Here is a 27,332-nt window from a genome sequence, read left to right as displayed (position 1 = left end):
TTTGGTGTTTCTGCTTCTCGACAATAATCCAACAGACTATTAAAAAATTTTCACAAACCGGCTGGTAATTAATGTTATCGTTTACCAATACAATATATTGGTTTATTTATCATCACTTCTGCTCTGTTTGTGTCTATATTTAATAATATACTCCCACATAAATCCATAAAACAGCTGGTGAAAATAAATTTGTTGTTAAAATCCAGTGAAGGAATTTTACAATTCAATTGAGAGATAACCAAATAAATAAATATTTAGAATCGGTAAGTTTTTCCTCCTCGGCGCAATTCACTTATTCAACATGCCTAATAGATTTTTATTTATGTATACACTTATTTACTCCATAGTTACACTAATTTGATAAGTACTTCTTTATCAATTTAATATACAGAGAATATGTAGCACAAGTGCTGTTCAAATGCTAAAAGTGAGACGTTCTAAGTGGTGCAGAAAACTCGACTCAGCTACTACCTAGATAAAGTTTTTATTTTTTAAACGTCAAACTTATTTTACTTGAGGATACTACAGTGATTGCTGGAGATATAATGGCTCTCAGGAAAGTTAAAGGAAATTTTGAAAGGATGTTTGATAAAAATCTTACGGACTTGGTCCGTGGAATCAGAAATAACAAAAATAATGAGGTAATTTTATTTATTTTTTTTAATTATTCTTTTTTAACCTAACTTTTAATTTTTATTTATTTTTAATCTTAAAATAAAATTCATGATTTTAGTTTTTAAGAAAATAAAAATCAGCTGAGACTTTATAATTTTATTTCATAAATAAATTATTTAAAAAAATTTATATCAACTATTTTTTTTTTTTTTTTTTTTCAATTTTTACTTCTGGAATTAAAATAAAAATTTTTTATGTAATTTATTTATTAAAAAAATTATTAAAACTATTAAATTACAGTATGACATTAAATTAAACAGTTACTTGTCTGTTTTTTAATTTTATTTAACAAATAAATTTTTTCCAAAAAAATTATTTCTAAAAAATTTTTATTTTTGTCGCATTTAATTAAAAAAACTAATTATTTTTCAGGCGAAATACATAACTCAGTGTATAGAAGAGATTAAGCAAGAATTACGACAAGACAATGTTGCTGTGAAAGCTAATGCGGTTGCTAAATTAACATACGTATGTATATATTATAAATTAACTCGAAAAAAAAAAATAATTTTTTTATTTACAAACTAATAATTTATTATTTTAAATTAAATAGCTTCAAATGCTGGGATATGATATTAGCTGGGCTGGTTTCAATATAATTGAAGTAATGTCATCCGGAAAATTCACTTATAAGCGCATTGGATATCTTGCTGCTAGTCAGAGTTTTCACATGGACACCGAGGTATTTATTTATTTATTAAAAATATTTTTAATTAATTAATTAATTTATTTATTTATTTTAGTTACTGATGCTGACAACAAATATGATACGTAAAGATTTGAACAGCCAGAATCAATATGATGCAGGTCTAGCCTTGAGCGGGCTCTCATGTTTCATAAGTCCTGACCTGGCACGCGACTTGGTCAACGACATAATGACCTTGTTAACCAGCACAAAGCCTTATTTGCGTAAAAAAGCCGTTCTCATGATGTACAAAGTATTTTTGCGCTTCCCTGAGGCTCTGCGTCCAGCATTCCCGCGTCTAAAAGAAAAACTCGAGGACCCGGACAGTGGGGTGCAGTCCGCAGCAGTAAATGTCGTCTGCGAGCTAGCTAGAAAAAATCCTAAAAATTATCTAAGCCTTGCGCCGATATTTTTTAAACTCATGACCACTTCTACCAACAACTGGATGCTCATTAAAATAATTAAACTGGTAAATATTTTTTAAACTCCCTTTTAAAATCAATCTTATTTTTATTTATGATTTTTAAAAATTATCAAAGTCTTGGTACCGAAGCAAAATATTTTATAATTTATTATTAACATACATATTATTGATTCAGTTTTCAACGATAACGCTGATCGAGCCAAAATTGGGCAGGCAATTGACCCAACCGCTCATTGATCTGATATCAAGGTTAATTTAATTGATATTAGATGAGCTAGCTTATTATATTTATTAAATTAATTTTTTAATATATTTTTCGCTTATGATTTATCGGCAATTTTATTATTTTTGTAGGATGGATTATTTTTAAATGACTTTATATAACAATTTTTTTTTTTTTTTTTTTTTTTAAATACAAGTAAATTAATTGTAAAAAATTTTACAAAATTTTTCTTATTCTTTTAATAACATAGATTAAATAAAACAAAACTAAATATTGTCATTTGAAAATGTCTAATATAAAAAATTTTTTAAAAATTCATATCCCAATTTATTTTATTTTATTTTATTTTTTAGCCTTCCTTTATTAGCTAGTGTTCAAAAATTGTTTGTAAATTAATTTACAGTTTGGCGCATTGACACCCTTAGAACCTAGGCTTGGAAAAAAACTCATAGAACCTTTGACCAATTTAATACACAGGTAATTTTTTTTTTTTTTTTAAATAGTTCTAATAGCTTTACAGTTGCCTAGATGATAGTAAGCCATCAGCCGACTAAATCTCACTTCTTTCTATCCTAAAAAAATTTCCATAAAAAAAAATTAAAAAAATACTAATCCAGCCCTTAAATTTCAGTACCTCAGCAATGTCCCTGCTGTACGAGTGTATAAACACTGTGATAGCCGTGCTGATATCAATATCGTCGGGAATGCCGAACCATTCCGACTCAATCCAGCTGTGTGTCCAAAAGCTGCGAATCCTGATCGAAGACTCAGACCAAAATTTGAAGTATCTCGGGCTTTTAGCGATGTCAAAAATATTAAAGACTCACCCTAAGAGCGTTCAAGCGCATAAAGATTTAATAATGCAGTGCCTGGACGACAAAGACGAGAGCATCAGATTGCGCGCGTTGGACCTTTTATACGGAATGGTGTCGAAGAAAAATTTGATGGAGATAGTCCGCAAGCTGATGATCCACATGGACAAAGCCGAGGGTACGACTTACCGTGACGAATTGCTGTCGAAGATAATCCAAATTTGTTCCCAGAATAATTACCAGTTCATAACTTACTTTGAGTGGTACATCTCCGTGCTCGTAGACCTGACCCGAATGGAAGGCACCAAACACGGGCAGCTGGTAGCTACTCAGTTGCTGGACGTTGCAATTCGCGTGCAAGCAATCAGAAAGTGCGCAGTCCAGCAATGTGCCTTACTGCTGGAGAACGCGCACTTGCTAACCGGCCAACCTCGAGCCACCATGTGCGAAGTTCTCTACGCGGCTGCTTGGATCTGCGGGGAGTTCTGCAGCGAGCTGGACGACCCAATAGCTACCTTGAAGTCTATGCTCAAATCCCAGGCCTCGAGCCTTCCCGGACACATCCAGGCGGTCTACGTCCACAATATCCTCAAGCTAGCTGCCGTCACTTTGAACAAGGCCTACGCCGAGAACGATCAAGCGACAATCGACCAGATTTTTGAGCTGAAAGACAAAATGGCTGAGTTTGTCTGCAGCGGTGATCTGGAGGTCCAAGAGCGTTCGTCAGCTGTGTTAGTTTTATTTGATTATTTGAAGGAAAATCCCGCGCTGATTTCCGAATTAGCGGCTACTTTTGAAGGAGAGCTGAACCCCGTAGCTCCCAAGGCTCAGAAGAAAGTTCCCATTCCCGAGGGTCTGGATCTAGACACCTGGATCAATGATCCTCCCTCGGAGACTTCCGACGAAGAGGATCTAGACATGAATGACATTTTTGTCAAGTCGGAAAAATCCGAGTACGGAGCAAGGAAAGTTTCCGTCGAGCCGACTGCTGAAGAGCTCCAGAGAAGGCGCGAAGCAAGGAAACTCGAGCAAGAGAACAATCCACACTACTTGAAGACAACTGCCAGCCCCAGGAACAGTAACAGCAATTCTTATCATAATTCTGACTATAAAAACGATGATTACGATCACATTCCTATCGCTGAGCTAGATATTCCCGTGTCGCTTAAAGTAAACTCGTTTTCTAATTCTAAGTTACTTAATTTAAGCGCGGAGGTCAATAAGAAGCGCAGGAAGAAGCATGGTAAGAAGAAGAAGTCGAAGAAAAATAAAAATCAGTCGAGTACTGATGATGACATGGACGGTGGGTATCCCACGCACTTTGTTAATACTGGAGTCGGTGAACTGCCGCCTGGAGCTGAGCTCAGCGATAATGATGACAATAATTTGACTGATGCTAATGATCCTCATCGCGCGCTTAATATTGATCTTGATATTCCCTTGAGGGAGGACGAGAGGCTGCCTGTTCCGGAGCACAGGGCTCATGTGGGAGCGGCGGAGAGGGATAAGAAGAAAAGCGAGAAGACTAAGAAGAAAAAGAAGAGCAAGAGCAAAGTAAGTGAGAATGAGAATTTAAATAATATTGACTTGTGGCTCGGGAATGATGTGATTGATAAGGAGAATTCTAATGCTGATGATGCTGAGCTCAAGGGAAAGCCCAAGAGGTCCAAGGCGAAGAAGAAGGATGAAGAAAGGAGGCGCAAGAAGAAACATGATGGCAAGAAACAGAAGCCGTCGGGCTATGAAGAAACTGCGGGAATTTCGACGCCGTCTAAAGAAATCTTGCCGGGACTCACGAGCAATTGTGAAGATACTGGAATTGTCAATGATTCTGGAGGCAATAATAATGAAGTTCCTGGAGAGTTTCAAGGGTACTTGGAACTCGCGGGGAATGATAAAGTTAAAATGACTTACGAGCTGAAGCAACTGCCGCACGAGGTCGGAAGAATTATTGCTGTGGTCACGCTGAGCAACTCTGGAAGTAAATTGCTCAAGGAACTGGACCTTGATGTGTCCGATGCGTCTTCTTTGAAGTTAGTCAGGAGTCTTGGAGAAGAGTCGGGGATTAAAATTAGAGTTCCGCTCGCTCCTTCCGCCAGCACTGAAGTTCATCTTCCGATCATTGTCGCTGATGATACTTATGCCCAGAAATTAAGAGGCGCGCTGACTTATATGGTGGAAAATTCTGGAGGGTGGATTCAGGAAAAATTAGATTTTACTCTCAGACTTTCCCACTGCAGTTTTTTGATGGGTAGTCTGTCGCATAGTTATGTTTTTACGGAGTTACTCAGCGGGGATCAGTTGATGTTCAAGACTAAGAATAAAGTTAAACTTACGAGGGATTTTAGTCGGTCTTTGGAAATTATTTGTCAGAGATGTCATTTTACTCTTGTTGAACAGGTTGGTGACAATGCTTCGCTTTATGGGCAATCTCTAAAGGGACATCATGTGTGCCTTTTAGTTAAAAAAGTAAGTTTTTTTTTTTTTTTTAAGGAATTTTTATGATGTTGAAATTTTTGGTAGATATTTGACAATTTTTTTTTTTCTCTTAAATTTTTAAATTCTCTTAATAATATAAATTAAATATAGAAAATTATTTTTAAAAAATTTTATTTATAATTTTTTTAAGTTTCTAAAGATGGAATTTTTTAAATAATTTTTTTTTGCTACAATTTATTAGTTAAAAAATTAATAAAAATTGTCAAATTTCTCAATTTCAGTATCATTAATTTTTGTGATTATTTTTTTATTTATTATAATTAAAATTCAAATAATTAAATTTTTTTCTTTCAGAAATCATCAGAAAATTCTTCCTGCCTTATAATTGAAGGCAAAGGAGATAATAATTCATTATTATCAGGAGTTGTTAATGAAATAATTGAAATACTGGCCAATTAGGTTGATTATTAATAAATGAAAGTTATTAAAAATAATTATAAATATTAATTAAACAAAGAAATTAATACAATGAAAGAAGTTATATGTAAAAAATATCTATTGCTCATTTGTAGCAAAAAAAATAATTTTTTTTTTATTAAATTTGTATATTATTTACCCACGTAGGTAAATTATTAGTTTATTCAATTAAAAATATTGATAAAAAAAATTTACTTGTTGCGGTGCCGACTATTTTTTTAAGCTCAATAGTTGTGTGTAACGAATTAATAATTAATAATTAATTATCGTGGCTTAATAAGCTTTTTAATGCAATATACATACGTACAAAGTACCAATGAATATAAAAACAGTACTACTGAAAAAAATAAAGTATTACAGATTAGAGAATCACAAAAAATCATCACGCCTTGGTGGATCAAATGGTGGTGGCTCATAAGGCCTGTCGAATCTTGGGTCAAATGCCGTTGAAGATGGCGGAGGTGGTGGTGGTGGTGGTGGTGGTTGAGGCCTACCTGACCTGGATGATACGTCCAAAATTTAATATTAAATTATATAATAATTATAGTGAAGATTAATAAACAAAATTGAAACCTGGTTCTTTGAGCCTGAGCTCTTTCATACTCCTCACGATTTCTGCGCCGCATTTCATCGTAACTTGTGTAATTATCCCTAAGTGGTGATCTCAATGGCGGATCTAATATGTATGATGATTCTAAAAGTAATTATTTTTTTTTAATTAATTATAATGGTACTGAAATTAAGAGACATTTGATGAATTAAAAAATTTTCTTATTAAATAAAATGACACTGAATTTAGCTGACAATTGTAAATTTTTTTACAATTTTTATAAGAATTTATTACAATTAAAAAAAATGCTTTAAAAAATTTCCACTAATTTTTTGTTTTTAATTTTTACATGTGGAATTTTTTTCATAATAATTTAATTGTTATAAAATTATAAAAAAATTTCCAATATCAATTAACTTCATTAAATAATTTAAAAATTAAAATGCAATTTTTAAAAAATAATTTTCTAGACTTAGTTTTCATTTTTAAAGAAAAAAAATTTTTTTTTCAAGTATCTGAAATTTTAAATTATAATTATATTTACCAGGATCCGGAGTGTTGTTGGTGGAAGAATAAGAGTCATTATGGGATTGATAAGGTTCAATATCTAGTGCAGAACCCATTGGAGCATTAGGAGTTTCGTAATTAGGATGGACGTCCACCCAAGGTTGTAACTGACTATCCGATTGCAAATCTACCCTGATGATACATAGATAAACCACCATATTATTTTTTTATATATTCATCTGTCATTTAATTAATTAATTAATTTATTTATTTATTTAATTCTGGACTTACTTAACGGGCTGGACTCCTTGAGCAGCCAAAATTCGCTCCTTCAAAGTACTATTTGGCAAGGCAATCAACTTCTCCATACAAACAGACCTGTAAGATGCTGTGCCGATGAAGAATCCGGTGATACCACTTACTACCAATGTATAAACATTCTTTTTCAACATTCCGGTTTTCATCATATAATGAAATCCACCAGCAGCAACAGCTGCAAGCGGCAGACCTCTGTGAAAAACAGCGTTGTGCTGGCATTCTTTTAGAACAGCCATTTCTTCAGTTGTCAATTGTAAATTCTATTAAATAAAAGTAATTTTTACAATTTTTTTTTTTTTTTATTAAGAATAATTAAATATTGAGAATTTAAAAGTTAATATACCAGAGCATCGCCAATTTGCTTTTGAATCGCTTCATCAGAATCTGACCTTGGAAAATTTTGAGCTGGATAATTTTGAGTCGGGTTATTTTTATAAGGATCTGGGTCCATCATTTTTAAAAAATTTCTGATTGAATTTTTCTAATTAATTAATTAATCATTATTACTTTCGTTATCACGCAGAAGACACTTTTACGTTTCACTGTACCATTTTGTGTTTTTTTTTATTCTTGTAGAACTAACCTACAATCTCTTCTGTAGGAAACTTACCGACAAACTTAAAATTAAATAAATAAAACTGAAGGTAGCTGACAGCTGTAAATTTTTTTAATTTTTGTAAAAAATAAATTAGTTCAAAAATTTACCTTTACATTTTTTTTTACACGTGGAATTTTTTATGAAAATTAATTTAGAATTTTCTTGACGAATTATGCTAAAAAAAAGACACTGAAGTTAACAGGCATTAAAAATTATATTGAAATTTTACAATAATGAAATTATTATAAAAAGAAAAATTAGTTAAAAAATTCCATCTGTGAAAATTAATAAAAATTACAAGTGAAAATTTTTAGAATCATTTTTTTTTTTTTATTGTAATTGATTTGATATTAAAATTTTAAAAATTGACAGCTGACGGCTAACTTCAGTATTAAAAAATTATTAAAAAATTTTTAAATGTCAGTTAACTTCAGTGTCTTGATGAAATCCGCTCTGCCTTACCGTTGAATTAAAGAACACATATATATATACATCCATTAAACATCATCAGAAGCAGACACAGTTGATTCTTGATAATAAATAAAAAAAGCCATGTACAATCTACAGTTCAGTTTACAGTACTCGTACTCAGTACCTACAACACACAGTAGCATAAATATTAAGTGAAGAAAGTTATAAAACAGTTTTAGTTGGCAAGAGCAAGACCAAGGCCTCAATAATATTTAAGTTTTGTTGCTACAACTGATATAAGTACAAGCGGAAAAAATATTTTTATCACAATCCTCCAAGGCATAAAGATAAACCAACAATAAAATTGATTGATAAATAAATAATAAACATATATAAAAATAAATATGAAAGAAGGATGCTAGTGTGACATAAGTACGTGATTTAATTTATTTTTTAACAATCATAACCTTTCAACCTTTGCTGAGGATAATTTAATGATAAATTTATGAATTTATTTATTTATTTATTTATTTATAATATTATAAATAATGGTTTGTTTGTTAACAGGTGTCGTGATTAATAGTCCAGCTGCAAGACAATAAAAATCTCATCGAGTTTATTTGATGAATATTTATTTAATATTTAAATAAATAGTTGTTTAGGTACTTGTATTTATTTATTAATAGTAATATATATGTAAATAATCCGGTATGTTTGTGCTAATACCGTTGGTGAATATTACTGTGGGATGAATGAGGAAGAGCTATTAAAACGATCCGCTGCTGAGCGGGACAGAATATTCAGCTGTTACGATCGTGGTAGAGAGAATGGTGCTCAGATTGATTCGTGGGAAGATCCTGGGTATGAAGTTTACCATACAACAGATAGATATGGTTTCATCCAGTGAGTATTCCATTACGTCCTACAATTAAATTTATTTTATATCATTTTTTTTTTTTTTTTTTTTTTTTTTTTTTCAATGTATGAAAAAAGAAACTTACTAATGCAAATTAAAATAATAATCTTGGGTATTAAATTACAGTGATAAAAGATTGCCACGTAAATTGGAGACCAACGAGATTAAAATGCATCAGGTCGAAATGGAGCGAGTAAAAAAGTGGGAGAAAATGACAAAACATTGGGAAAGTCCGGTGACCAAAGAAAAATTGAGAAGAAGGGTTTACAAAGGGATACCGGATCGTTTCAGAGGACAAATTTGGTCACTATTACTTGGTATTCAGACACTGAAACAGGAACAGGCTGGAAAATATGAGGAGATGCTGCAACTTGCCAGACAGTGGTCCACTGAGATTCGACAAATTGATGCTGATGTTGCTCGGCAATATCGTGATCATATTGACTACAGGTTTTTATCAGTTTTCTGGTGTTATTTAATAATGTACTTTACATTGAGATAAAAAATTTCGTTGGAAAAAAATTAGCGATGTAATAAGAAATTGATAGTGACTGTAAGGTTGCTAGCAAGAAACAAATTTGTTCAAAATTTTAAACAATTTTATTTTTTATCTGAAGAAATATAAATTTTTCTCACAGTAATTTTTTTTTCAACAACAAAATTAAGTAAGAAAAATTTTTATTTTCTAAACAAATTTGTTTATTAAAAAAAAATTAAAAAATGGTCAAGACTCCTAATTTTAATGCCATAAATATTATTGATGTTTGAAATTTTTTACCTTGTAAATACTCTGCTTATTAATTTACTAAATTTATATTTTTTTTTTTTTTCAGAGAGAGGTATAGCATTAAACAAAGATCAATGTTTTACGTACTAGCAGCTTACAGTATGTACAACATGGAAGTTGGATACTGTCAAGGAATGTCAGTTTTAGCAGGACTATTATTGTTATACATGAATGAAGAAGATGCCTTTTGGGGACTGTCCATCTTACTCGCAGATAAGAAGTACAGCATGCATGGTTTGGAAATTTTAATTACTTAAATAATAATAATAATAATAATAATAATAATAATAATTAACCGCTTTATCATTTTTTGTGATATAATTAACTAAGTGCCATTTAATGACCATCGCTGCGCTGGCAATATATTTTAATTAATAACAGCTTATTATTTTATTTTTCACGCTAGTTAAAATTTTTGATTAACAAAAAAACGTTTCAGGATTTTACATTGATGGATTTCCAAAATTAAACCGATTTATCGAGCACCATGATAAAATAATGAATAAATTTCTTCCGAAATTAAAACGCAAATTAGACAAATGCGGATGTGACTCGATGCTTTATGCGTTGAAGTGGTTTTTCGTTGTATTTCAAGAACGCGTAAGTTTTTTTTTTTTTTTTTTTTTTTTTAAATAATTTTATGTAAGTATGTTATCATAAAATTGTTATTGTAATTAATTTTGTGTTGTCTGATTAGACACCGGTTAGTCTTGGTCTTCGTATTTGGGATATATTCCTGTTAGACGGGGATCGCATACTACCAGCTATGGCGTACACGGTAATGAAGCTTCACAAACGGTATCTAATACCGTTAGACAGTCTCGATGAGTTCTGTAACTATTTACAAGCTAAATTGGAAAAAGACTTTCGCTTTGACGATGACACTGTTATCAGTTCAGTTGAACGTAATATGGAAGAATTGAAACGTAGTAAATTAGATTATCCTGGAGCGCCAATGCCACATGAATTACCACGATTTCCACTTGGAACTTTTAAAGAACCTACTTTCACTAGTAAAGTAAGTCTTTGATTATTAAAGCACACTTTTTTTTAATTAAAAAATTTTTTTGTTTTAATTTAAGAAATCCGATATTTATTTAATGATTTATTGGAAGTGTAACAAAATACACTGAGAAAAAATTTATTTAAAAATAAATCGGCATTGTTGTGACAAGAAATTAATTTGTTGAAAAATTTTATTTTTTAGTTGAAGAAATAATTTTTTTCCAAATTTTAAAAAACTTTTTTCAGCTAAAAAATAAAAATTAATTTTTTATTACAACATTGCTCTTTTTTTTTTTTAATTAAGAAATTTTTTGTTTGAATTAAAAAATTCCAACATTTATTTAATGATTTATTATTAAATAATTTTAATACATTAATAAAAAAAAATTTATTAAAGAGCTTTAATTAACTTACAATATTAATAATGAATAAATAAAATAATAAATTAAAAATAATTCAGGTTGGAAGACGCGCTGAAGAATTCAGTGAAGCCCAAACAGTTTTGCGGGAATCAGTGGCTCAGCGTAGAGATATGGCAAGCATCGAGGACCCACGAGGCAGCCCGATACCCGGAGATCCACCTAGTAGCAGCGACCTTGGTGGTATTTCGGAAAATCAGACGACACGTCTATAGATAACGTGTTTAAATTATTAATATACTAAAAATTTATCCTGTGCCAATGAAGACGATGTACTTGCAGGAAGTAAATTCTCGTTTGATCCGAGCCTGGATGACGGTGGATCACCGAGCGGATCGAGACGTTCTCTAGCCGATACATCGGTTACTTCAACGGCAGACCTGTCGGTCTTTAGCTCAGCAACAAGATCTCAAGCCCTGGACAATAGTTTAGACACTCAGAGCAATTTATCCGTTGGCAGTTCTAACAGTGGAGGACTTCTTACGCCTCGTGCGACTCCCCATCATCCTAGTCCGGATATCGTTCGGATTTACGTACCTTACTCACCGCTATCACCGGCTTCTTACGAAGAGGACCTACAACGTACTCTTCCTCATGTTCTTGAGACAAATAAAATTCGAATAAAAATAGATCCCGACGAGACGCCAATTGTTGAAAATCTTAAACCGTTTTCTCTCGAGAGTCCTGAAGTTGAATTAGACTTGAAATAATTAGACACTTGTTATTTAATTACGATTAAAAAATAATTATTATTATTACAATTTACTTTAAAGCGCTCGTGAATTTAAAAAGAGATTATTTTAATAAATACTCTCAATTTTTTTATTTAATTAATTAATGCTAATTCTAATTGTAATTGTAATTAGGAACAAATTATTAGATTATTTAATTCAATTATTTGTTCCTCAAGTATTTTTATTAGCTATTAATTATTATTATTATTAATATTACTATTATATATTTTTTTTAATTAAAAATATAAATATATCATAATAAATAGTTTTGAAATATTATTAATGATATATATTGTAAAATAAGACGAACGCCTATGGAAATTGTTCAATATGTAAAAATAGTTCGATCTGATAACGAAAAACTTATAGAATTGATTAATTTAAATGATAATAATAAAATCAATTAGTGAGTGTATAGACTACGACAGTATTGGAATAAAAATAATAATTATTATTATTAATAATAAATTTAGCAATAGCTAACGATGTTAATATGTTAAGTGTCGGTAGCGTGTAATTAAAAGTTAAAATATTAAAATTAGCCAGTCGTATTTAAAATATTGTGAAAATAGTTATATGTATAAATAATATTCTGTTATTATAAGTATTTTCTTTAGAATAATTTTGTGACAACATAATAATTCAGTCATTATAAGTTTTTTTTATTTTATTAAGTACATTGTAACATGTGGCAATATATTTTCGAGAAACAAAATAATTTGAAAAGAAAAAATAAGATTTTTTATTTTTTTAATTAATGATATTAATTAGGTTTAATACTAAAGTTTGCTGACATTAAAATTGTTTTTTAAGTTTTTTAAAATTAAAAATTTTTTTTTAATTTTTTTGGTAAAAAAAATTTATAAAAATTTTTAAATATCGGCTAATTTAATTTAGTTTTTAAAATAGTATACTTTATTTTAACCATAAAAGTTAATTTTATGAATTTATTTTTTAAAAATTACTGAGCGACAAAAATCTGTTTTATCTTCAATTAGTAAAAACAAATTTCCAATTTCTGACGTGTTTAAAAGTATCTAGTTAGAAAAATATTCTTAACCTATTTAAATTTAGTCAGTGTGTGTATTTAATTAAATTTGTTTTTTTTTTTTCTTTTTTTTAATATTTGTTTTTAAAAAATAGTTGATAAAAATTTTAATTTAATAATAAGAAGGTAAAAAAAAATTATTTTTTTTTTCTATGAAAGTTTTTCTTACTATTTATAAACTGAAGTTGAATTTTGAGCGATTTATATTTTTTTTTTTTTTTTATCTTAAAATAGTCTTGGTTTGTATCACGTTTAAGAAAATTTTTTTTGCTAAATTAAATGTCATAATTTTATTTCCAGATTTTGCAATTCCTCAAAAATGTCTTCAGAAAAGAAGATAGCAATGGCAGCGCATATGAATCGAAATTGGAGACTGATAAATAGAAAGAAAAAAAAATTGATGCGATTTCCCCCAACAAGAGATGTACAAACTGACCCAAACTCAGCGGAGCAGTCTCTAAAACTAGTAGACAAATTAATCTCCGAAGGAGTGAGCGTAAACTTTGCCACAGAATCCGGAGAGCTAGCTCTGCACTCCGCGATAAACTCCAACAACTTGGTATTAGCCGAGAAGCTGATAAATTTAGGCGCTGATGTGAATTTAATGCGCTGTACCCAGGGTGCGTTTCAAAATTGCACGCCTTTGCACGTGGCAGTCGAGAAGAGAAACAAAGACCTGGTAAAATTGCTCCTCCAGCATAACGCAAGCGTGAATGTCCAGCATGTGACTCCAGTGCTGACCAGAGCGGTCAGGAAAGAAAGTTTTGAGCTGGTAGATTTATTGTTACACGCCGGAGCGGATTTGAACCCAGAAAATAAACTGGGCAAGCCTTTGCACATGGCAATTGTCACGAACAATTTCAGCATGGCAAAGCACCTGATCCAACACGGCGCAGATGTAAATGGAATCTCCAGGAACAGAACTGCTCTGGAGACTGCTGTGAAGAGAGAACAAACGGATATTATTAAATTGTTGCTGGACAATGGAGCTGATGTTCATGATTGCAAGGATGGCTACTCTGTTTTGTGCTGGGCCATTGAAAAAAATAATTTTGAAATTGTGGAATTACTTGTAGATGCTGGAGCTGATTTAAATCCCGTCGGGTGCTGCATCACGCCCTTGCACTGGGCTATCATTCGAAAAAATAGCCAGCTCGTTGATTTTTTAATTTGCCGTGGGGCTAATGTTAACCATGTAAGTCCTGTAAAAAAATATAATTTATTAAAAGGCAATTTTTCAGCGCTCCAGCTCGCTGTTATGATGGACGACATCGACATTGTTAAACTTCTGCTCGAAAATGGCGCGAATATGAATTTAATTATTGATAATAGCGCATATGCTGACGACAGTCTCACGGTAATTCATTATGCAATTGAGTTTCAATATGAAGAAGAATTAAAATTGTTTTTAAGTAATGAAGAGATTGATGTCAATGCCAGGACTAAAATTAAACACGAATCTCTTTTGCATTATGCGGTTACATTTTCACAGAATAAAGAAATTATTGAAAAATTACTTGAAGCTGGCGCTGATATTAATTACCAAGACAGCTTTGGCAAGCTTCCGATTGATAATGTTGACTGCGATGATAAATATGGCCTCAGAGTCTTATTTGAACAACATATTTTGAAGCTACTCGGCGCTAATTTGTATGTGTCCAAGAAAAATTTAAAAGCTGTGGAAGAAAAAATTTATTATCAAGTTTATTTAGCTAATTGCCAAGAAGAAATTAAAAAAATGAAAGATATTCATTTTTATAATACGTCTCATACTCTTTATGATTTTCTCATGAAAAATGCTCACGACATGAGCTTTATTTTAGTTAATATCCGCAATGTTAATTGTATTTATGAAAAATATCTGAAGAATAATTTCAAGATTTACGGAGGAATTATTTTTAATAGAATTAAAAAAACTTTTAGGAGGAAAGTTTATTTGGAAAAATCTTATGATTTTATTTATGTTATTTTGAGGGAAAAAATTCCAGATTTAATTATTAAAAAAGTTTGCGGGTATTTAACCACTCAAGATTTGAAACGTTGTTCAAATTGTAAATAGTTTAAATATTTTTTTTTTTTTTTTTTAAATTATTTCTTCACAAAAAATGTCATTTTTAATTTAATTTTTCATAGAAAAATTTTTTATTAATTTTTTTTTTTAGATAATTTATGTGATAAAAATTAAGTTGCAAAGTAATTTTGATAAATAAGAGCTTTTCTTTATTAGTTAATAATTTATAAGGACTAAGCTGATGATTTATGAAGAAATTGTTTTCAAAAGATTAAAAAAAGCTTTTATTAAAAAAAAGCTTATAATTTAATTTATATTATTTTAAATAATACTAAAATTGACGGTCAGCTGTCAATTTAAAAAAATTTTTTTAACAAATAAATTACAATAAAAAAATAATTCTAAAAATTTTCAATTGTAATTTTCATTAATTTTAACATGTGAAATTTTTTTTTATAATAATTTAATTGCTATAAAATTCTAAAAAAATTTATAATGTCCGTCAACAGTGTCATTATTTTAAGGGAAAAAATTCAGAATTTAATTATTAAAAAAATTTGTAGATATTTACAAACTTAAGATTTAAAACAATTTTTATATTAAACACAATTTAAATTAAATTGTTTTGTTTTGAAAAAAAAAAAAAAAAAAAAAATTCTTCACAAAAAATGTAATTTCTAATTTCATAAAAATTTTTTTTATTAGAAATAATTATTAATTTTTTTTAGATAAATTATGTAATAAAAATTAAATTATGGAGTAAGAAACTAGCGCGCATGCGTCAATTATATATATATATATATATATATATATATATATATATATATATATATATATATATATATATATATATATATATATATATATATATATATATATATAAAATTATATATATATATATATCTCAGATATATATATAAGAGAAATATATATATCTCAAGACCTTACGTTTGCATTACAATAATATTTTAGCTTCTGCTTTGGTTATTTCTGAAGCGAACTTTCGATTTGGAGACTTTTGGCCATTAATATAGTTTCTGGTAATATTTTATCAAACTTTTTCGAGTAGCTTCGGAATCATTTCGGTTTGTTCTGCAGCAGTGAGTTGAAATAAAATTTTAGTTGTGCTTTATCTGTGCCATAGAGTGGCTGTGGGACGACCTTTCTGTTGGACTTTGGAGAGAGGTTAATTTATTGGTCGAACTAAAGCACGTGGAAACGTTCCGCTCACGTCAGGTAACTATCAACAAATTTTTTTTTTTTTGACTTTTTACTGAAGAAATTTATTTTATTTGATTTATAGTTTTAATGGTGTGTGTTGTTTTTGTGAAAAAATTATTTTTGTGATTTTAGATTAATTTGAGATAGTTTTGAAGATATTTTTGTTGGAGTAAATTATTCTTCATATTAGCTTCTCCAATTTTGATAGAAATAATTAGATTATTTTATTTTATCTGTTCAGTTTTTTTTTTTTTTTAAATTTTAAATTAAACAAAAAAAATTTTTTATAATTTAAATTTAATTTAATTTCAACAAAAATATAATTTATAAATTTACATTTAAAAATTAATTTTTTTTCTAAATAATTATATAAAAAATCATCTTCAAAAAATTATTTTCTTCTTGTATTTATAATTCTGTAAGTTAATTTTAAGAAAAAATTTATTTTCATTCATAAAATCATTTTTTTTTTTTTTTTTTTTTTTTTTTAAGTGTAAAAACCTCAAGATTAAATACATTTATTTACTTAATCATTAAGAAGATTTTAAATATAAATCATGAGTCATGGGTTAATAAATTATAAAATATCATGGGGTAATTACTAAGACAATAAAATCTCTGTAATTAAGAAATGACTTTGTATTTTGTGAACTATTGACATTTTTAAAGAAATAAGCTCATCCTGATGTTATACTCATCAAGACTTTTCATTTGAGTACCCATATCAATTTTTCATATATTTTATATATTTAGATATATGTATATATGAAAAATATATCAAAAATGCATGTGGGTACTCAAATGAAAGCTCTTGATGAGTATAACATCGTGATGAGCTTATATCTTTAAAAAAGTCAATATTTAAGAAAGTACAGTGCAATTTAAAAAAAGTAATTATTCAATAAAGTAAAATTTTATTTATTTATAGTTCATAAGTGACTGCAAGGTTGCTATAGTTATTTTTATTACAATAAATATCTAATTAATGAAAAATTGTTTCAGATCTTGTGAATCAACAAGCCCGAAAATTGATCACCATGATGGTAAAAAAGTTCAAAGAAGGTAAGAATTCAAAATTCGGACATTACAGCAAAAAAAAGGATAAAAAGTATTTCTTCAAGAAGAAAAATATAAAAAAACGAGTTAGCCTATTGGTGTTACAAAAAGTAATAGAATGTCCTTGGATCAATTCAATCAGCCGATTTCTTCAGACAGGTATGGACTTGAACTTAGCTCCAAAATTACCGGAGCCTCTGCTCCACACAGCGGTCCGCAGCTCCAAGTACACAGTGGTCCAACAATTGATAGACGCCGGTGCAAATCCCAACGCGGTAGAAAAATTAGGTGATTCATGTGGTCATCCTCCTAAATTTTTAGTTCCTAGTCCCAAGATCCAGTGTCCCTGTCCACCATTGATAATCGCGGTGGAAAAAGGAAACGAGAAGATGGCCAAATTGCTGATTCAGAACAAAGCCGATCCTAACATCGTATCTTGCTATGGTTCTGCTCTGAATATTGCCGTCGAGAAAGGTATTTTCAAAATAGTTAAATTATTATTAAGAGCTGGAGCTGATATTAACGGCGGCTTGAATGAGTGCAAGCCGTTGCACACAGCTATCAGCAAGAATAATTATATAATGGTTAAATATTTGATTAAATGGAATGCGGATGTTAATATTCTTGGTAAACATATTTATGAAAAAGAATTGAAGCTTTACACGCCCTTGCAGATGGCCATTTTGAAGGAAAATTTAAAAATTGTAAGATTGTTGACTAACAACAAAGCTAAAATCGACAGGACAATCTTACATTACTCCCTCAACACCAACAACCTTGAAATCATTTCCTTCTGCGCTATCAATAGCCTTGACGTTAACGCAGTTAATTCTTACGGAGAGTCAGCTCTTCATATTGCTTGTCAAAACAAGAGCGTTGAAGTGATAAATATTTTACTGGACGCGGGAGCTAACATCAATCTCAAAGACAAGAGAAAGAATACCGCCTTTGACTTTTGCTATGATTACTCCGGACGTACTTTGGTCGCGTTAAAGCAACATATTGTTAAAATTAAAACCGCTGGCATGTACATTTCTCCGGATGTCATGCAGCAATTCTATCAAGTAGATTTAAATTATTTTCCGGCGTCTTCTCCTATTTATAATGATGTTCAATTTGACTATGATGGTCTTCAAAGAAGGTGTCTCAGTGAGCTTGAAGTTATGAAGACTATCATTTTTAAGAACACCAGGTTCAGCTTTTTTCACGTTTTACAATTCAGTCAACATCAGCTGGCTTTACTTCTTTTGAATATTATTTACGAGGACGCCATCAGTGAAGATAATTTACGGCTTAAGTTTCCGAATTACGGTGGCATGATTTTTTATAAATTGAGCAGGGCATTTAATGAAAAAAAATCTCTTGCTATTGTTAATAATAAACTAAATGAAATGTTCCAGCGAGAACTGCCTGAGTTGATCAAAAGAAATATTTATGGTTACTTTAATCATGAAGAGTTAACAATGTTATCTAAAATGTAAATTTGTGTATTTGTGTTAAGTCAATAATGCTGTGGATAATATAGTATTAAATTATGTACAAATAATTTTTTTTTTTTTTTTTTTTTTTTTTTTTTTAAGTTGACTGATTTTTATTTATTTTATGTACAAGAATTGTAACATGACTTCGTAAAAGAAATTTTTAAGAATTATTTAATTTAAAAAACAAAAAAAAAATGTATTTTTTTTTTTTTTTTTTTGTTTTAATTCGAGTGATTTTATTTATTTGTGAATTATTGTAAAAAAATTTTTTTGTTAATTTAAATTATATGGCAAATTTATCGGCAGTAATACATCTTTACTCCAGATTACTCAACTTTGCGACTATCTGGAGTAAAGACCTGTTACTGCCAATTTATCTAATATATGTATAATGTCAAATTTATCTAAATATGTAGTTTCTTCCAAGAATATTAATTTTTTTAATTAAATCATTGAATAATGCGTAGCAGTGCTTGCGATAAAAATATTTTTATTTAATTATATCTTATGAATATATCTAGTTGTTTAAGAATTGTAATTTTAAGAAATTTGTGATATTATTAAGTATATTAATTTAAATAAAAATATATAGCAAGCTAAAAAAATTTTTTTTTTATTTTCTAATTCCTTTTTTATTTAAAAAATTTCAGCTTTAGAAGCTATCAAAAATTTAATTTGTAAAAAACTATAAGTGCAATTTTTTAAAAATATTTTTTTGTTATGATATTAAAGTTAACAGTCACTAGAGAATTTTTAAATATTATTTAACAAAAAAATTAGCTCCAAAAAATGATTTTTAATTTTTTTTAATTTCTAAATGTCAATTTTTTTTTCCTGATTTTTTTTTGCCATAATTTATTTGTTAAAAAAAATTATTAAATATCTTTTTAACAAATAAATGATGACAAAAAAAATGAAAACAAAAAATTGACACTTAAAAATTTTAAAAAGTGAAAAATGTAATTTTTTGGAGCAAATTTATTTATTAAAAAGAATAAAAAAATTATAATAATGTCAGCTTACTTTAATACCATTAAATAAACTGGTGTGTATTACTTTCAGTTTTTTTTTCTGCGCATCACTGCTCTGACAAATTACAGGCGCTGAAACAAGTGACTGCCATATTGGGGGTGCGGACTTGACATCTGCTGTTTCGTGATTCAACTTTTCTTATATATAAACGCAGTATATTTTTCAAATAACAATCGTCATCCAGTCTTAACTTTTAAAAAAATTAATAACTATCTCATTGAATTTATTTCAGTTTAAATAATTAAACAAAAATGGCTCTGATACCGCTTGAATCTAACCCTGAGGTAAGTAGCCGGCTTTTTTATAAAATACTAATAAATCATCAAAATACTAATAAATAAATTTTTTTTTGGTTTTAGGTTATGACCAAGGTACGGAATTTTCTTTTAATTACAAATTAAATAGTAAGTTTTTATTAATCAATTAATTAAAATCATTTTTATAGTTTATTCATAAAATTGGCGTACCGGCAAAATGGAAACTCAGTGACGTCTACGGGTTGGACGAGCCATTATTGGCGATGGTACCTAAGCCGGTTTTAGCTTTAATTTTACTCTACCCAGAATCTGAAAAAGTAAGTAATTTTTTTTATTTTTGTCACTTGACAATTTTTTAATTTTTTTTAACAAATAAATTTGTTCTAAAAAATTATTTTAAAAAAATTGCATTTTTAATTTATTAAAATTTCTACAAGTCCATTTTTTTAATAATTTTTTTTTTGCTATAATTTATTTGTAAAAAATATTAAAACAATTGTAATGTGACAGTTAAATTTAGTGTTATTAAAACTTTACTGATAAATTTTTGACAATTTAATTTTTTAACCAGGCAAAAGCTTACGGCGCAGAATTGGAATCTAAGATAAAAGCAGAAGGAAAAGAGCCACCAAAAAATGTTTTTCACATGAAACAGTGTGTGACAAACGCTTGTGGAACTGTCGCTTTAATTCACTCTATTCTCAACAATCTTGAACAGTAAGTTTATTTATTTATTATTTAAAAAAATTGTCAAGTGTCTGCTAATTCTAATATATCAATTACTCATCAATATTATTATATAAAATTAATAAAAAAAAATTTTGTCTTCAGGAGAGTCATAAGATAAAATCGTTCAAATATTTTTTTTAAGCGTGCAAAAATAATAGACATTTTTTTAAATGTTAATTGAAGAGCTAAAAAAAATTTTTTGTCTTCTAGACAATTTAATTTCTAGAATTATCTAATTGAAATTTTTAATTTTCTAGAATTGATTTAAACGACGGAGCCCTGAAGAATTTTTACGAAGAAGCCAAAGATTTATCGTTCGCTGAGCGCGGTGAATTGTTGATGAAAGAAACCAATGGAATAATTGAAGCTCATAAACAATTAGCTCAGGAAGGACAAACTCAAGCACCTCCAGAAGACGAGCCAGTTGTTCATCACTTTGTAGCGTTTGTTGAAAAAGATGGAACACTTTACGAGCTTGGTAATTATTGATTACATATTTATTTCATAAAATTTTAATTTAAAATAAATTTGAAGGATTATTTTAAATATTAATAATAAATATTTTTTATTAATATTTACTATAAATTTTAAAAATTAAATTTGACCAGATGGATGCAAATCATTGCCAATAAATCATGGTCCAACAACCAAAGAAACTGTCCTGGATAACGCTGCTAAAATTTGCAAAGAATACATGGCTCGTGATCCCGGAGAAGTTCATTTTACAATGATGGCTTTGATAGCCAATTAATTGAATAAAAATAAAAATTGCCTCGCGAATTAATTATTGATTTAATCAATATATATTTAATTTTACGCCTAAAAATAAAATGCATATGCATAATATTTATAACTGCCATGAGTGTGATTAAAATTTTTGCTATTTAAGCCCAAAGTTTGTACTTCAAAATAAAAATAAAAAAAAAAAATAAATTCTCCAAACCAGAAAAATTGATGAATTTTTTTACTAATAAATATTTTATTTGTATTATATACTATCAAATATTAACAGTCTTTTGTATAAATAAAAAACACCGGGTTCTTCTTTTATTATTAGTATTAACTTTCAATAGCCGAATAGTTAGAAGTATCTTCGATGTTTATCGAACAAGGAATGTACTCCCCATCATTGTCCTGAAATGAAAATTCAAGGATTAGCTTAAAAATTTTTGAAATAATATTTATAGTAAAAAAAAAAAAAAATACTATGAAGGTTTATACCGTGCTGACAATAATTTGTTGACTATCATCGAGATTAAGGCCTTCAACTTCTTCTTTAGTTAGAATAATAATAGACTCTTCGACGTTATTTTCATTGATGTACGTCATTGGAATATCCGAAGAGTCCTGATGAATATTTAAATAATTTTTAATAATTAATTAATTGAAAAATTTTTAATAAAAAATTAATTGAATAATTTTTAATAAAAAACTGGTCAAAAATTAATTCTTACATTACACATCGTAAGTTCAGAATCTTTTAGACTCTCAACTTTAACATCTGCCTGTTGAATAGAACGTACTCTTCTTTTAGTGGCAAAGTTTTTATCCATTTTTCTCTGTTCCTGCTGAAGCCGCCGCCAAATTGTGGTTTTTGGAATATGATAAGCCACTGAAGCAGCTGCCTGAGACATTTTTCCTTGCAAGCAAGCGGTGACCGCTTCTTCAAGGCGCATTTTTTTTATATGCTCGTCTTCGGTTTTACGTTTTTTCCAAAATGATTCCGGTAATTTTCCTTGGTCCACTAATTTTGTCTTATCACGAAACAATGTTGTTTTTGGAATCTGAAAAAATTAAGTTAGCCGACATCTAAAAATTTTTATATTAAAAAAATTTTTTCATTTGTAAAAAACTTGAAAAAATTATTTTAAAAAATTACATTTTTAATTTATTAAAATTTCTACTTGTCAATTTTTTTTTTGCCATAATTTATTTGTTATAAAAATTAATAAATACCTGCTAAATTAATTTTTGTAATATTTTTTTTTTTTTTAAATCAATTACCTGAAACTCCAAAGAAACTTTGGTAAGATTTTCCCCTCTAGCCAAAGCTTTAACAGCAGCTTCTCTTTTGCGAGCATCATAAGCCCGTTTGCAATCAGGCCTCATCGAGCGATAATTTTCTTTTTGAATCCGCCTCCACAAGACAGTTTTAGGTATTTTGTATCTATCAGATGCACTTTGAAAACTGGCTCCATCTTAAATAATTATTAAACAAAATTAAAAATAAATAACTGAGCAATAAATATTATAAATAATCTAAATAACTTACTCATGACAGCATTGATAGCCGCTTTGAGTCGCTCAGCAGGATAATCGTGTCTGGAGGTGTTCAGTTGCATTCCTAGAGCTTTGCACCTCATGTAGAGTGTCGACCTGGCTACATTATTTTTAGTAGAAGCCTCAACTAAAGACAACCCCTGGCTCAAGTCATTCAATGCAGCTTCCATGTTCGCAGGGTTGTAATCTCTTTTGGCGTTCTCTCGTTTGCGTTTCGTCTTGTTACTTTTTTTTTTCTCTGGTTTAACTTCTTCTTCCTTAACAGTACTTATTTGTTCTACTTCCTCAGTATATGTTACACCTTCAGCCTCAAAATTTTCATTTTCTATTTCCCAATTATTTTCTACAACTTCATTAGACACATCCAAAGAATCTATTAATTGATACTCATCTTCATTTTTAAATTCAGGGTCTGCTGTCTGAAACTGATTAAAAAAATTAATTGCTTGATTTTAAATAATTAAGGTTGCAATTGAATTATTATAAAAAAAAATTTCATTTGTAAAAATTAAAAAAAATTATTTGTGGAAATTTTTAGAAGCATTTTTTAAATTGAAATTGAATTGTTATAAGAATTAAAAAAATTGACAGCTAATTTCAGTGTCATGAAAATTAAGTTAGCCGACATTTAAAAATTTTTAGAATTTTTTTAATTGGAAAAATTATTACTAAATAAAAATTTGAAAAACTATAAGTGCTATTTTTTAGTTCTAATTTAATAATTGGAAAAAAAAAAATCAATGACATTAAATTTAGCTGTCACTTGACAATTTTTGTAATTTTCTTAATAAATAAATTACTTAATAAAAAAATTATTAAAAAAATGAACTTGTAGAAATTTAATAAAATTAAAAATGCAATTTTTTTAAAATAATTTTTTAAAACAAATTTTTTTGTCAAAGAAAATGAAAAATTAATGCATTTTAAATTTATTAAAATTTCTACAAGTCCATTTTTTTGCTATAATTTATTTGTTAAAGAAAATTTAAAAAATTGCGAAATGACAGATAAATTAAATGTCATAAAAATGAAAAAAAAAAAAAAAAAAAAAAAAAAAAAACAATTACCTCCATCAGTGCTGATATTTGTAAAAACCTAGCAGCTTCAAATAAACTTCTAGTCCCTGCGGGAGGAACTTTGACATTCCCGGTATAACAAAATTCAATTATTGCTTTCATAGTTTCGGCTGAAACGTCATTAATTATAAGAGTCGGGTGGTCTTCAGGAGCTTCTTTTAACACATCCTGCAAGCAATAAAAATTAATTTGTAATTTTGCGTGTACTTGCCGTGATGAAGAATATTTATTTACTCTAAATAAATCGCTGCAAGCACCGAGGATGAGACGGTGAGCTTGAATACGTTCACCAGCAACACAGAGCGTCACGTCAACAAGTGATTCATTATTGAATAATTGGTACATAAACCTTGGAATATCATCTTTGTAAGTAATCCACGTGAAAACGTATTCTCCGACATTGTTGTCCGTCTGATCAACAATTTCAGTCATGTCGTTTCAATTCCGTTTCCTATTTTTGTTGTTGTTATTCCTTAGATATATGATGCTAACCTATAACAATTTTATTCGATTTATTCTTGGTGGATTTTTGTCTCATAGTTCAACTTGCACGCTTGCAGGTTAACAGTAGGCATTAACAATCACATCTTAACCGACATTCTTCTTTTATATTTGTAAAAACAATTTTTATTGATATTAATAAGAAGCTATTGCCCTTTTAGATAACTTTATAAATAAATATTGATATCGAAAACAAACAGATAACCCCGTGCTAAGTCTGTAAGTATCACTAACCTTTATTACAACGCAGAAAGCGCAGAAAGTTGAGATGAAGTACCTGCTAGTTCTCTGCTTGCTGATTTTCACTGATGGATCATCAGCTTGGCGGCGATTCTTTCGTGGCAGAAGCAAGGATGGTCTAGGTACTCCGAATTTGTCGAGGGACCACAATTTAGCCGATGACTTGTGGTTCCAGCAGGAGCTTGATCACTTTGATCCCACCAATACTCAGACATGGCACCAGGTATGTTATAATTTTTTTTGTTTATTATTAAGAAATAAATAAATTTATTTATTTATTTATAGAGATACTTTATGAACAAACAATTTTACAAACCTGGTGGACCGGTTTTCATCATGATTGGCGGTGAAGGAGAAGCCAGCGCTAAATGGATGGCCGAAGGACAATGGATTGAGTATGCTAAGCAATTTCGGGCTTTGTGCTTTCAATTAGAGCACCGATTTTACGGCAAAAGTCATCCAACTCAGTATGTATTTTTAAATTATCACATCAAAGTTAGTAGTCACACAAAAATTAGCAGATACTTAATTATTATTACATTTTATTTAATAAATAAATTACTTAGAAAAAAAATTACTATGAACCATTTTTTTTTTTTTTTTTTTTTTTTTTTAATTTCTACATCTGGAATTTTTTTCTCATAATTTATTTGTAAAAAAAATCATTGAAATCTTCAAATTACTTTTAATTTAATTATAAAATAATTTACTATAGAATATAATTATTAAATTCTGAAAAATTATTAAAAAAAAATTTTATTTTTAATTTTTTATAATTTCTACATCTTAATTTTTTTCCTAATTTAATAATAATAATAATAATAATAATAATAATAATAATAATTATTATTTTTTTTTTTTTTGCCATAATTTATTTATTAAAAAAATTCATAAAATATCTTTTAAATAAATTTTAATTAAAAATTCTTCAACAAATTAATTAAAAAAATTAATAATAAATCAATTATAATTAATCCAGGGATTTGAGCATCAAGAACTTAATCTACTTGACATCAGAGCAAGCATTAGCAGACTTGGCGTATTTCATAGAAGGAATGACCCACTTGCACCAGATATCATCCGGTACAAAATTCATAGTCTTCGGAGGGTCATACCCTGGCTCATTAGCAGCTTGGATGCGAATGAAGTACCCTCACCTGGTCCATGGAGCAGTTTCATCAAGCGGACCGTTGTTAGCAAAGATAGACTTCCAGGAGTACTACACAGTGGTGGAAGACGCGCTGAAAACTCACTCTCAAGCGTGTGTGGATTCAATAGCCGCTGCGAACAAGCAGTTCCATGCGATGCTGCGTCACCGCATCGGCCAGCAAGATTTATCAAAGCTCTTCAAGCTCTGCGACCCCCTGGACCCAGCTGCTACGAAGAAAAATGACATTTCGAACCTCTACGAGACGATTGCAAGTAACTTCGCGGAGGTAGTTCAGTACAATAAGGACAACCGGGACAGCTCCAAGACTGCAAATATTACTATAGACACGATTTGCGACGTGTTGGTTGATGAAAAACAAGGAATCCCCATCGAGCGGCTAGGAGCTGTTAATAATTTACTCTTGAAGGCTAATAATGAGACTTGCCTGGACTACAGATACATGAAGATGATCGACGAGCTCAGAAATGTCTCTTGGAAGGCAGAAGCTTCTGAGGGAGGTCGGCAGTGGTTCTACCAAACTTGTACTGAGTTTGGATTCTTCCAGACTTCTACGGCCAGGCCTGAGTTGTTCAGCGAGATGTTCCCGGTTGACTTTTTTGTCCAGCAGTGCACTGATGTCTTTGGGCCTAGGTACAATATTCACTTGTTGGAGTCTTCTGTTGAACGCAGTAATCTTCTCTACGGAGGACTGCATATTGAAGTGTCCAACGTCGTTTATGTTCATGGGTCTATTGATCCCTGGCATGCGCTGGGAATTACTAAGTCTTCTAACCCATTGACTCCTGCGATTTACATTAATGGTATGCTATTTTTATTATTTTATTGTATGACAATAATTATACAACAATTACATAAATAGTTGCTGATTATCTAAACTTTCTAGGTACTGCCCATTGTGCTAATATGTATCCAGCTTTACCGTCGGATCTTCCGGATTTGGTTAAAGCTAGACAAAAAGTTGGAGCTATTATTCGTGATTGGTTAAAGTAAAATAATTAAAAATTAATTAATTGTTGGTGAGTTTTAAAATAAAATTAAAATATAAAGAGTTAATATCAAGATTTTCAGTGATAATTAGAAGACTGCAATTATTTTCTTCTATTATTAAAAGTTTTTATTTTTTTTATATTAAAGGTTTTGATAAATTTTGGTAAAGTAGTGAATAAAAAATTAATTTGTTGTAATAATTATTAAATATATTAACTCTGACATAAAATACATCCAGGTTTAAAACTAAAATTTATATGTT

General features: G+C 29.3%; 7 protein-coding genes across 10 annotated transcripts; 5 read left to right on the top strand and 2 right to left on the bottom strand.

Moving 5' to 3' along the window:
- Positions 1-20: 20 nt before the first annotated feature.
- On the top strand, positions 21-5,853 carry Garnet (adaptor-related protein complex 3, delta 1 subunit-like garnet). 2 transcript variants are annotated; one of them, XM_074245571.1, is made up of 8 exons: positions 21-263; positions 392-641; positions 1,048-1,143; positions 1,229-1,357; positions 1,419-1,829; positions 2,411-2,484; positions 2,639-5,288; positions 5,613-5,853. In XM_074245571.1, exons 2-8 carry the CDS (start codon positions 546-548, stop codon positions 5,715-5,717), a joined length of 3,561 nt encoding a protein of 1,186 aa, XP_074101672.1. In that variant the 5' UTR covers positions 21-263; positions 392-545; the 3' UTR covers positions 5,718-5,853. The 2 variants fall into 2 exon arrangements, with proteins under 2 accessions (XP_074101672.1, XP_074101673.1); XM_074245572.1 differs by having other exon boundaries at positions 348-641.
- A 145-nt stretch (positions 5,854-5,998) lies between these two features.
- On the bottom strand, positions 5,999-7,680 carry LOC141529143 (OCIA domain-containing protein 1-like). The gene is made up of 5 exons (XM_074245578.1): positions 7,454-7,680; positions 7,084-7,370; positions 6,830-6,984; positions 6,309-6,429; positions 5,999-6,234 (listed from the first exon to the last, which is right to left on the bottom strand). Exons 1-5 carry the CDS (start codon positions 7,562-7,564, stop codon positions 6,105-6,107), a joined length of 804 nt encoding a protein of 267 aa, XP_074101679.1. The 5' UTR covers positions 7,565-7,680; the 3' UTR covers positions 5,999-6,104.
- Positions 7,681-8,210: 530 nt separating this feature from the next.
- On the top strand, positions 8,211-12,584 carry Rn-tre (Related to the N terminus of tre oncogene). 2 transcript variants are annotated; one of them, XM_074245575.1, is made up of 8 exons: positions 8,211-8,551; positions 8,687-9,022; positions 9,162-9,485; positions 9,869-10,056; positions 10,262-10,422; positions 10,520-10,840; positions 11,288-11,429; positions 11,514-12,584. In XM_074245575.1, the coding sequence occupies exons 2-8, from the start codon at positions 8,868-8,870 to the stop codon at positions 11,954-11,956; spliced, it is 1,734 nt and encodes a 577-aa protein (XP_074101676.1). In that variant the 5' UTR covers positions 8,211-8,551; positions 8,687-8,867; the 3' UTR covers positions 11,957-12,584. The 2 variants fall into 2 exon arrangements, with proteins under 2 accessions (XP_074101676.1, XP_074101677.1); XM_074245576.1 differs by having other exon boundaries at positions 8,213-8,551; positions 11,529-12,584.
- A 467-nt stretch (positions 12,585-13,051) lies between these two features.
- Positions 13,052-19,402, top strand: LOC141528849 (uncharacterized). The gene is made up of 3 exons (XM_074245101.1): positions 13,052-13,154; positions 13,329-15,079; positions 17,263-19,402. Exons 2-3 carry the CDS (start codon positions 13,348-13,350, stop codon positions 18,795-18,797), a joined length of 3,267 nt encoding a protein of 1,088 aa, XP_074101202.1. The 5' UTR covers positions 13,052-13,154; positions 13,329-13,347; the 3' UTR covers positions 18,798-19,402.
- Positions 19,403-19,965: 563 nt separating this feature from the next.
- LOC141529195 (ubiquitin carboxyl-terminal hydrolase-like) lies at positions 19,966-21,766 on the top strand. Its single transcript, XM_074245667.1, has 7 exons — positions 19,966-19,982; positions 20,062-20,113; positions 20,189-20,200; positions 20,275-20,403; positions 20,658-20,803; positions 21,073-21,293; positions 21,424-21,766. Exons 2-7 carry the CDS (start codon positions 20,081-20,083, stop codon positions 21,564-21,566), a joined length of 684 nt encoding a protein of 227 aa, XP_074101768.1. The 5' UTR covers positions 19,966-19,982; positions 20,062-20,080; the 3' UTR covers positions 21,567-21,766.
- A 3-nt stretch (positions 21,767-21,769) lies between these two features.
- Positions 21,770-25,013, bottom strand: LOC141529193 (uncharacterized). The gene is made up of 8 exons (XM_074245664.1): positions 24,907-25,013; positions 24,406-24,663; positions 24,163-24,339; positions 23,088-23,520; positions 22,820-23,013; positions 22,270-22,599; positions 22,037-22,162; positions 21,770-21,949 (listed from the first exon to the last, which is right to left on the bottom strand). Exons 2-8 carry the CDS (start codon positions 24,601-24,603, stop codon positions 21,875-21,877), a joined length of 1,533 nt encoding a protein of 510 aa, XP_074101765.1. The 5' UTR covers positions 24,604-24,663; positions 24,907-25,013; the 3' UTR covers positions 21,770-21,874.
- LOC141529194 (putative serine protease K12H4.7) lies at positions 24,396-27,157 on the top strand. 2 transcript variants are annotated; one of them, XM_074245666.1, is made up of 5 exons: positions 24,396-24,537; positions 24,923-25,135; positions 25,198-25,379; positions 25,892-26,883; positions 26,967-27,157. In XM_074245666.1, exons 2-5 carry the CDS (start codon positions 24,941-24,943, stop codon positions 27,071-27,073), a joined length of 1,476 nt encoding a protein of 491 aa, XP_074101767.1. In that variant the 5' UTR covers positions 24,396-24,537; positions 24,923-24,940; the 3' UTR covers positions 27,074-27,157. The 2 variants fall into 2 exon arrangements, with proteins under 2 accessions (XP_074101767.1, XP_074101766.1); XM_074245665.1 differs by lacking the exon at positions 24,396-24,537 and having other exon boundaries at positions 24,747-25,135.
- Positions 27,158-27,332: the final 175 nt, after the last annotated feature.

This window comes from Cotesia typhae, unplaced genomic scaffold, assembly GCF_013202065.1.
Source record: "Cotesia typhae breed Kobodo isofemale line unplaced genomic scaffold, CoteBio_Ctyphae contig_44, whole genome shotgun sequence".
Taxonomy (NCBI): Eukaryota; Metazoa; Arthropoda; class Insecta; order Hymenoptera; family Braconidae; genus Cotesia; species Cotesia typhae.
The sequence above is the reverse complement of the archived record's forward strand: the minus strand, read 5'-3'. Positions and strand labels throughout refer to the sequence as shown.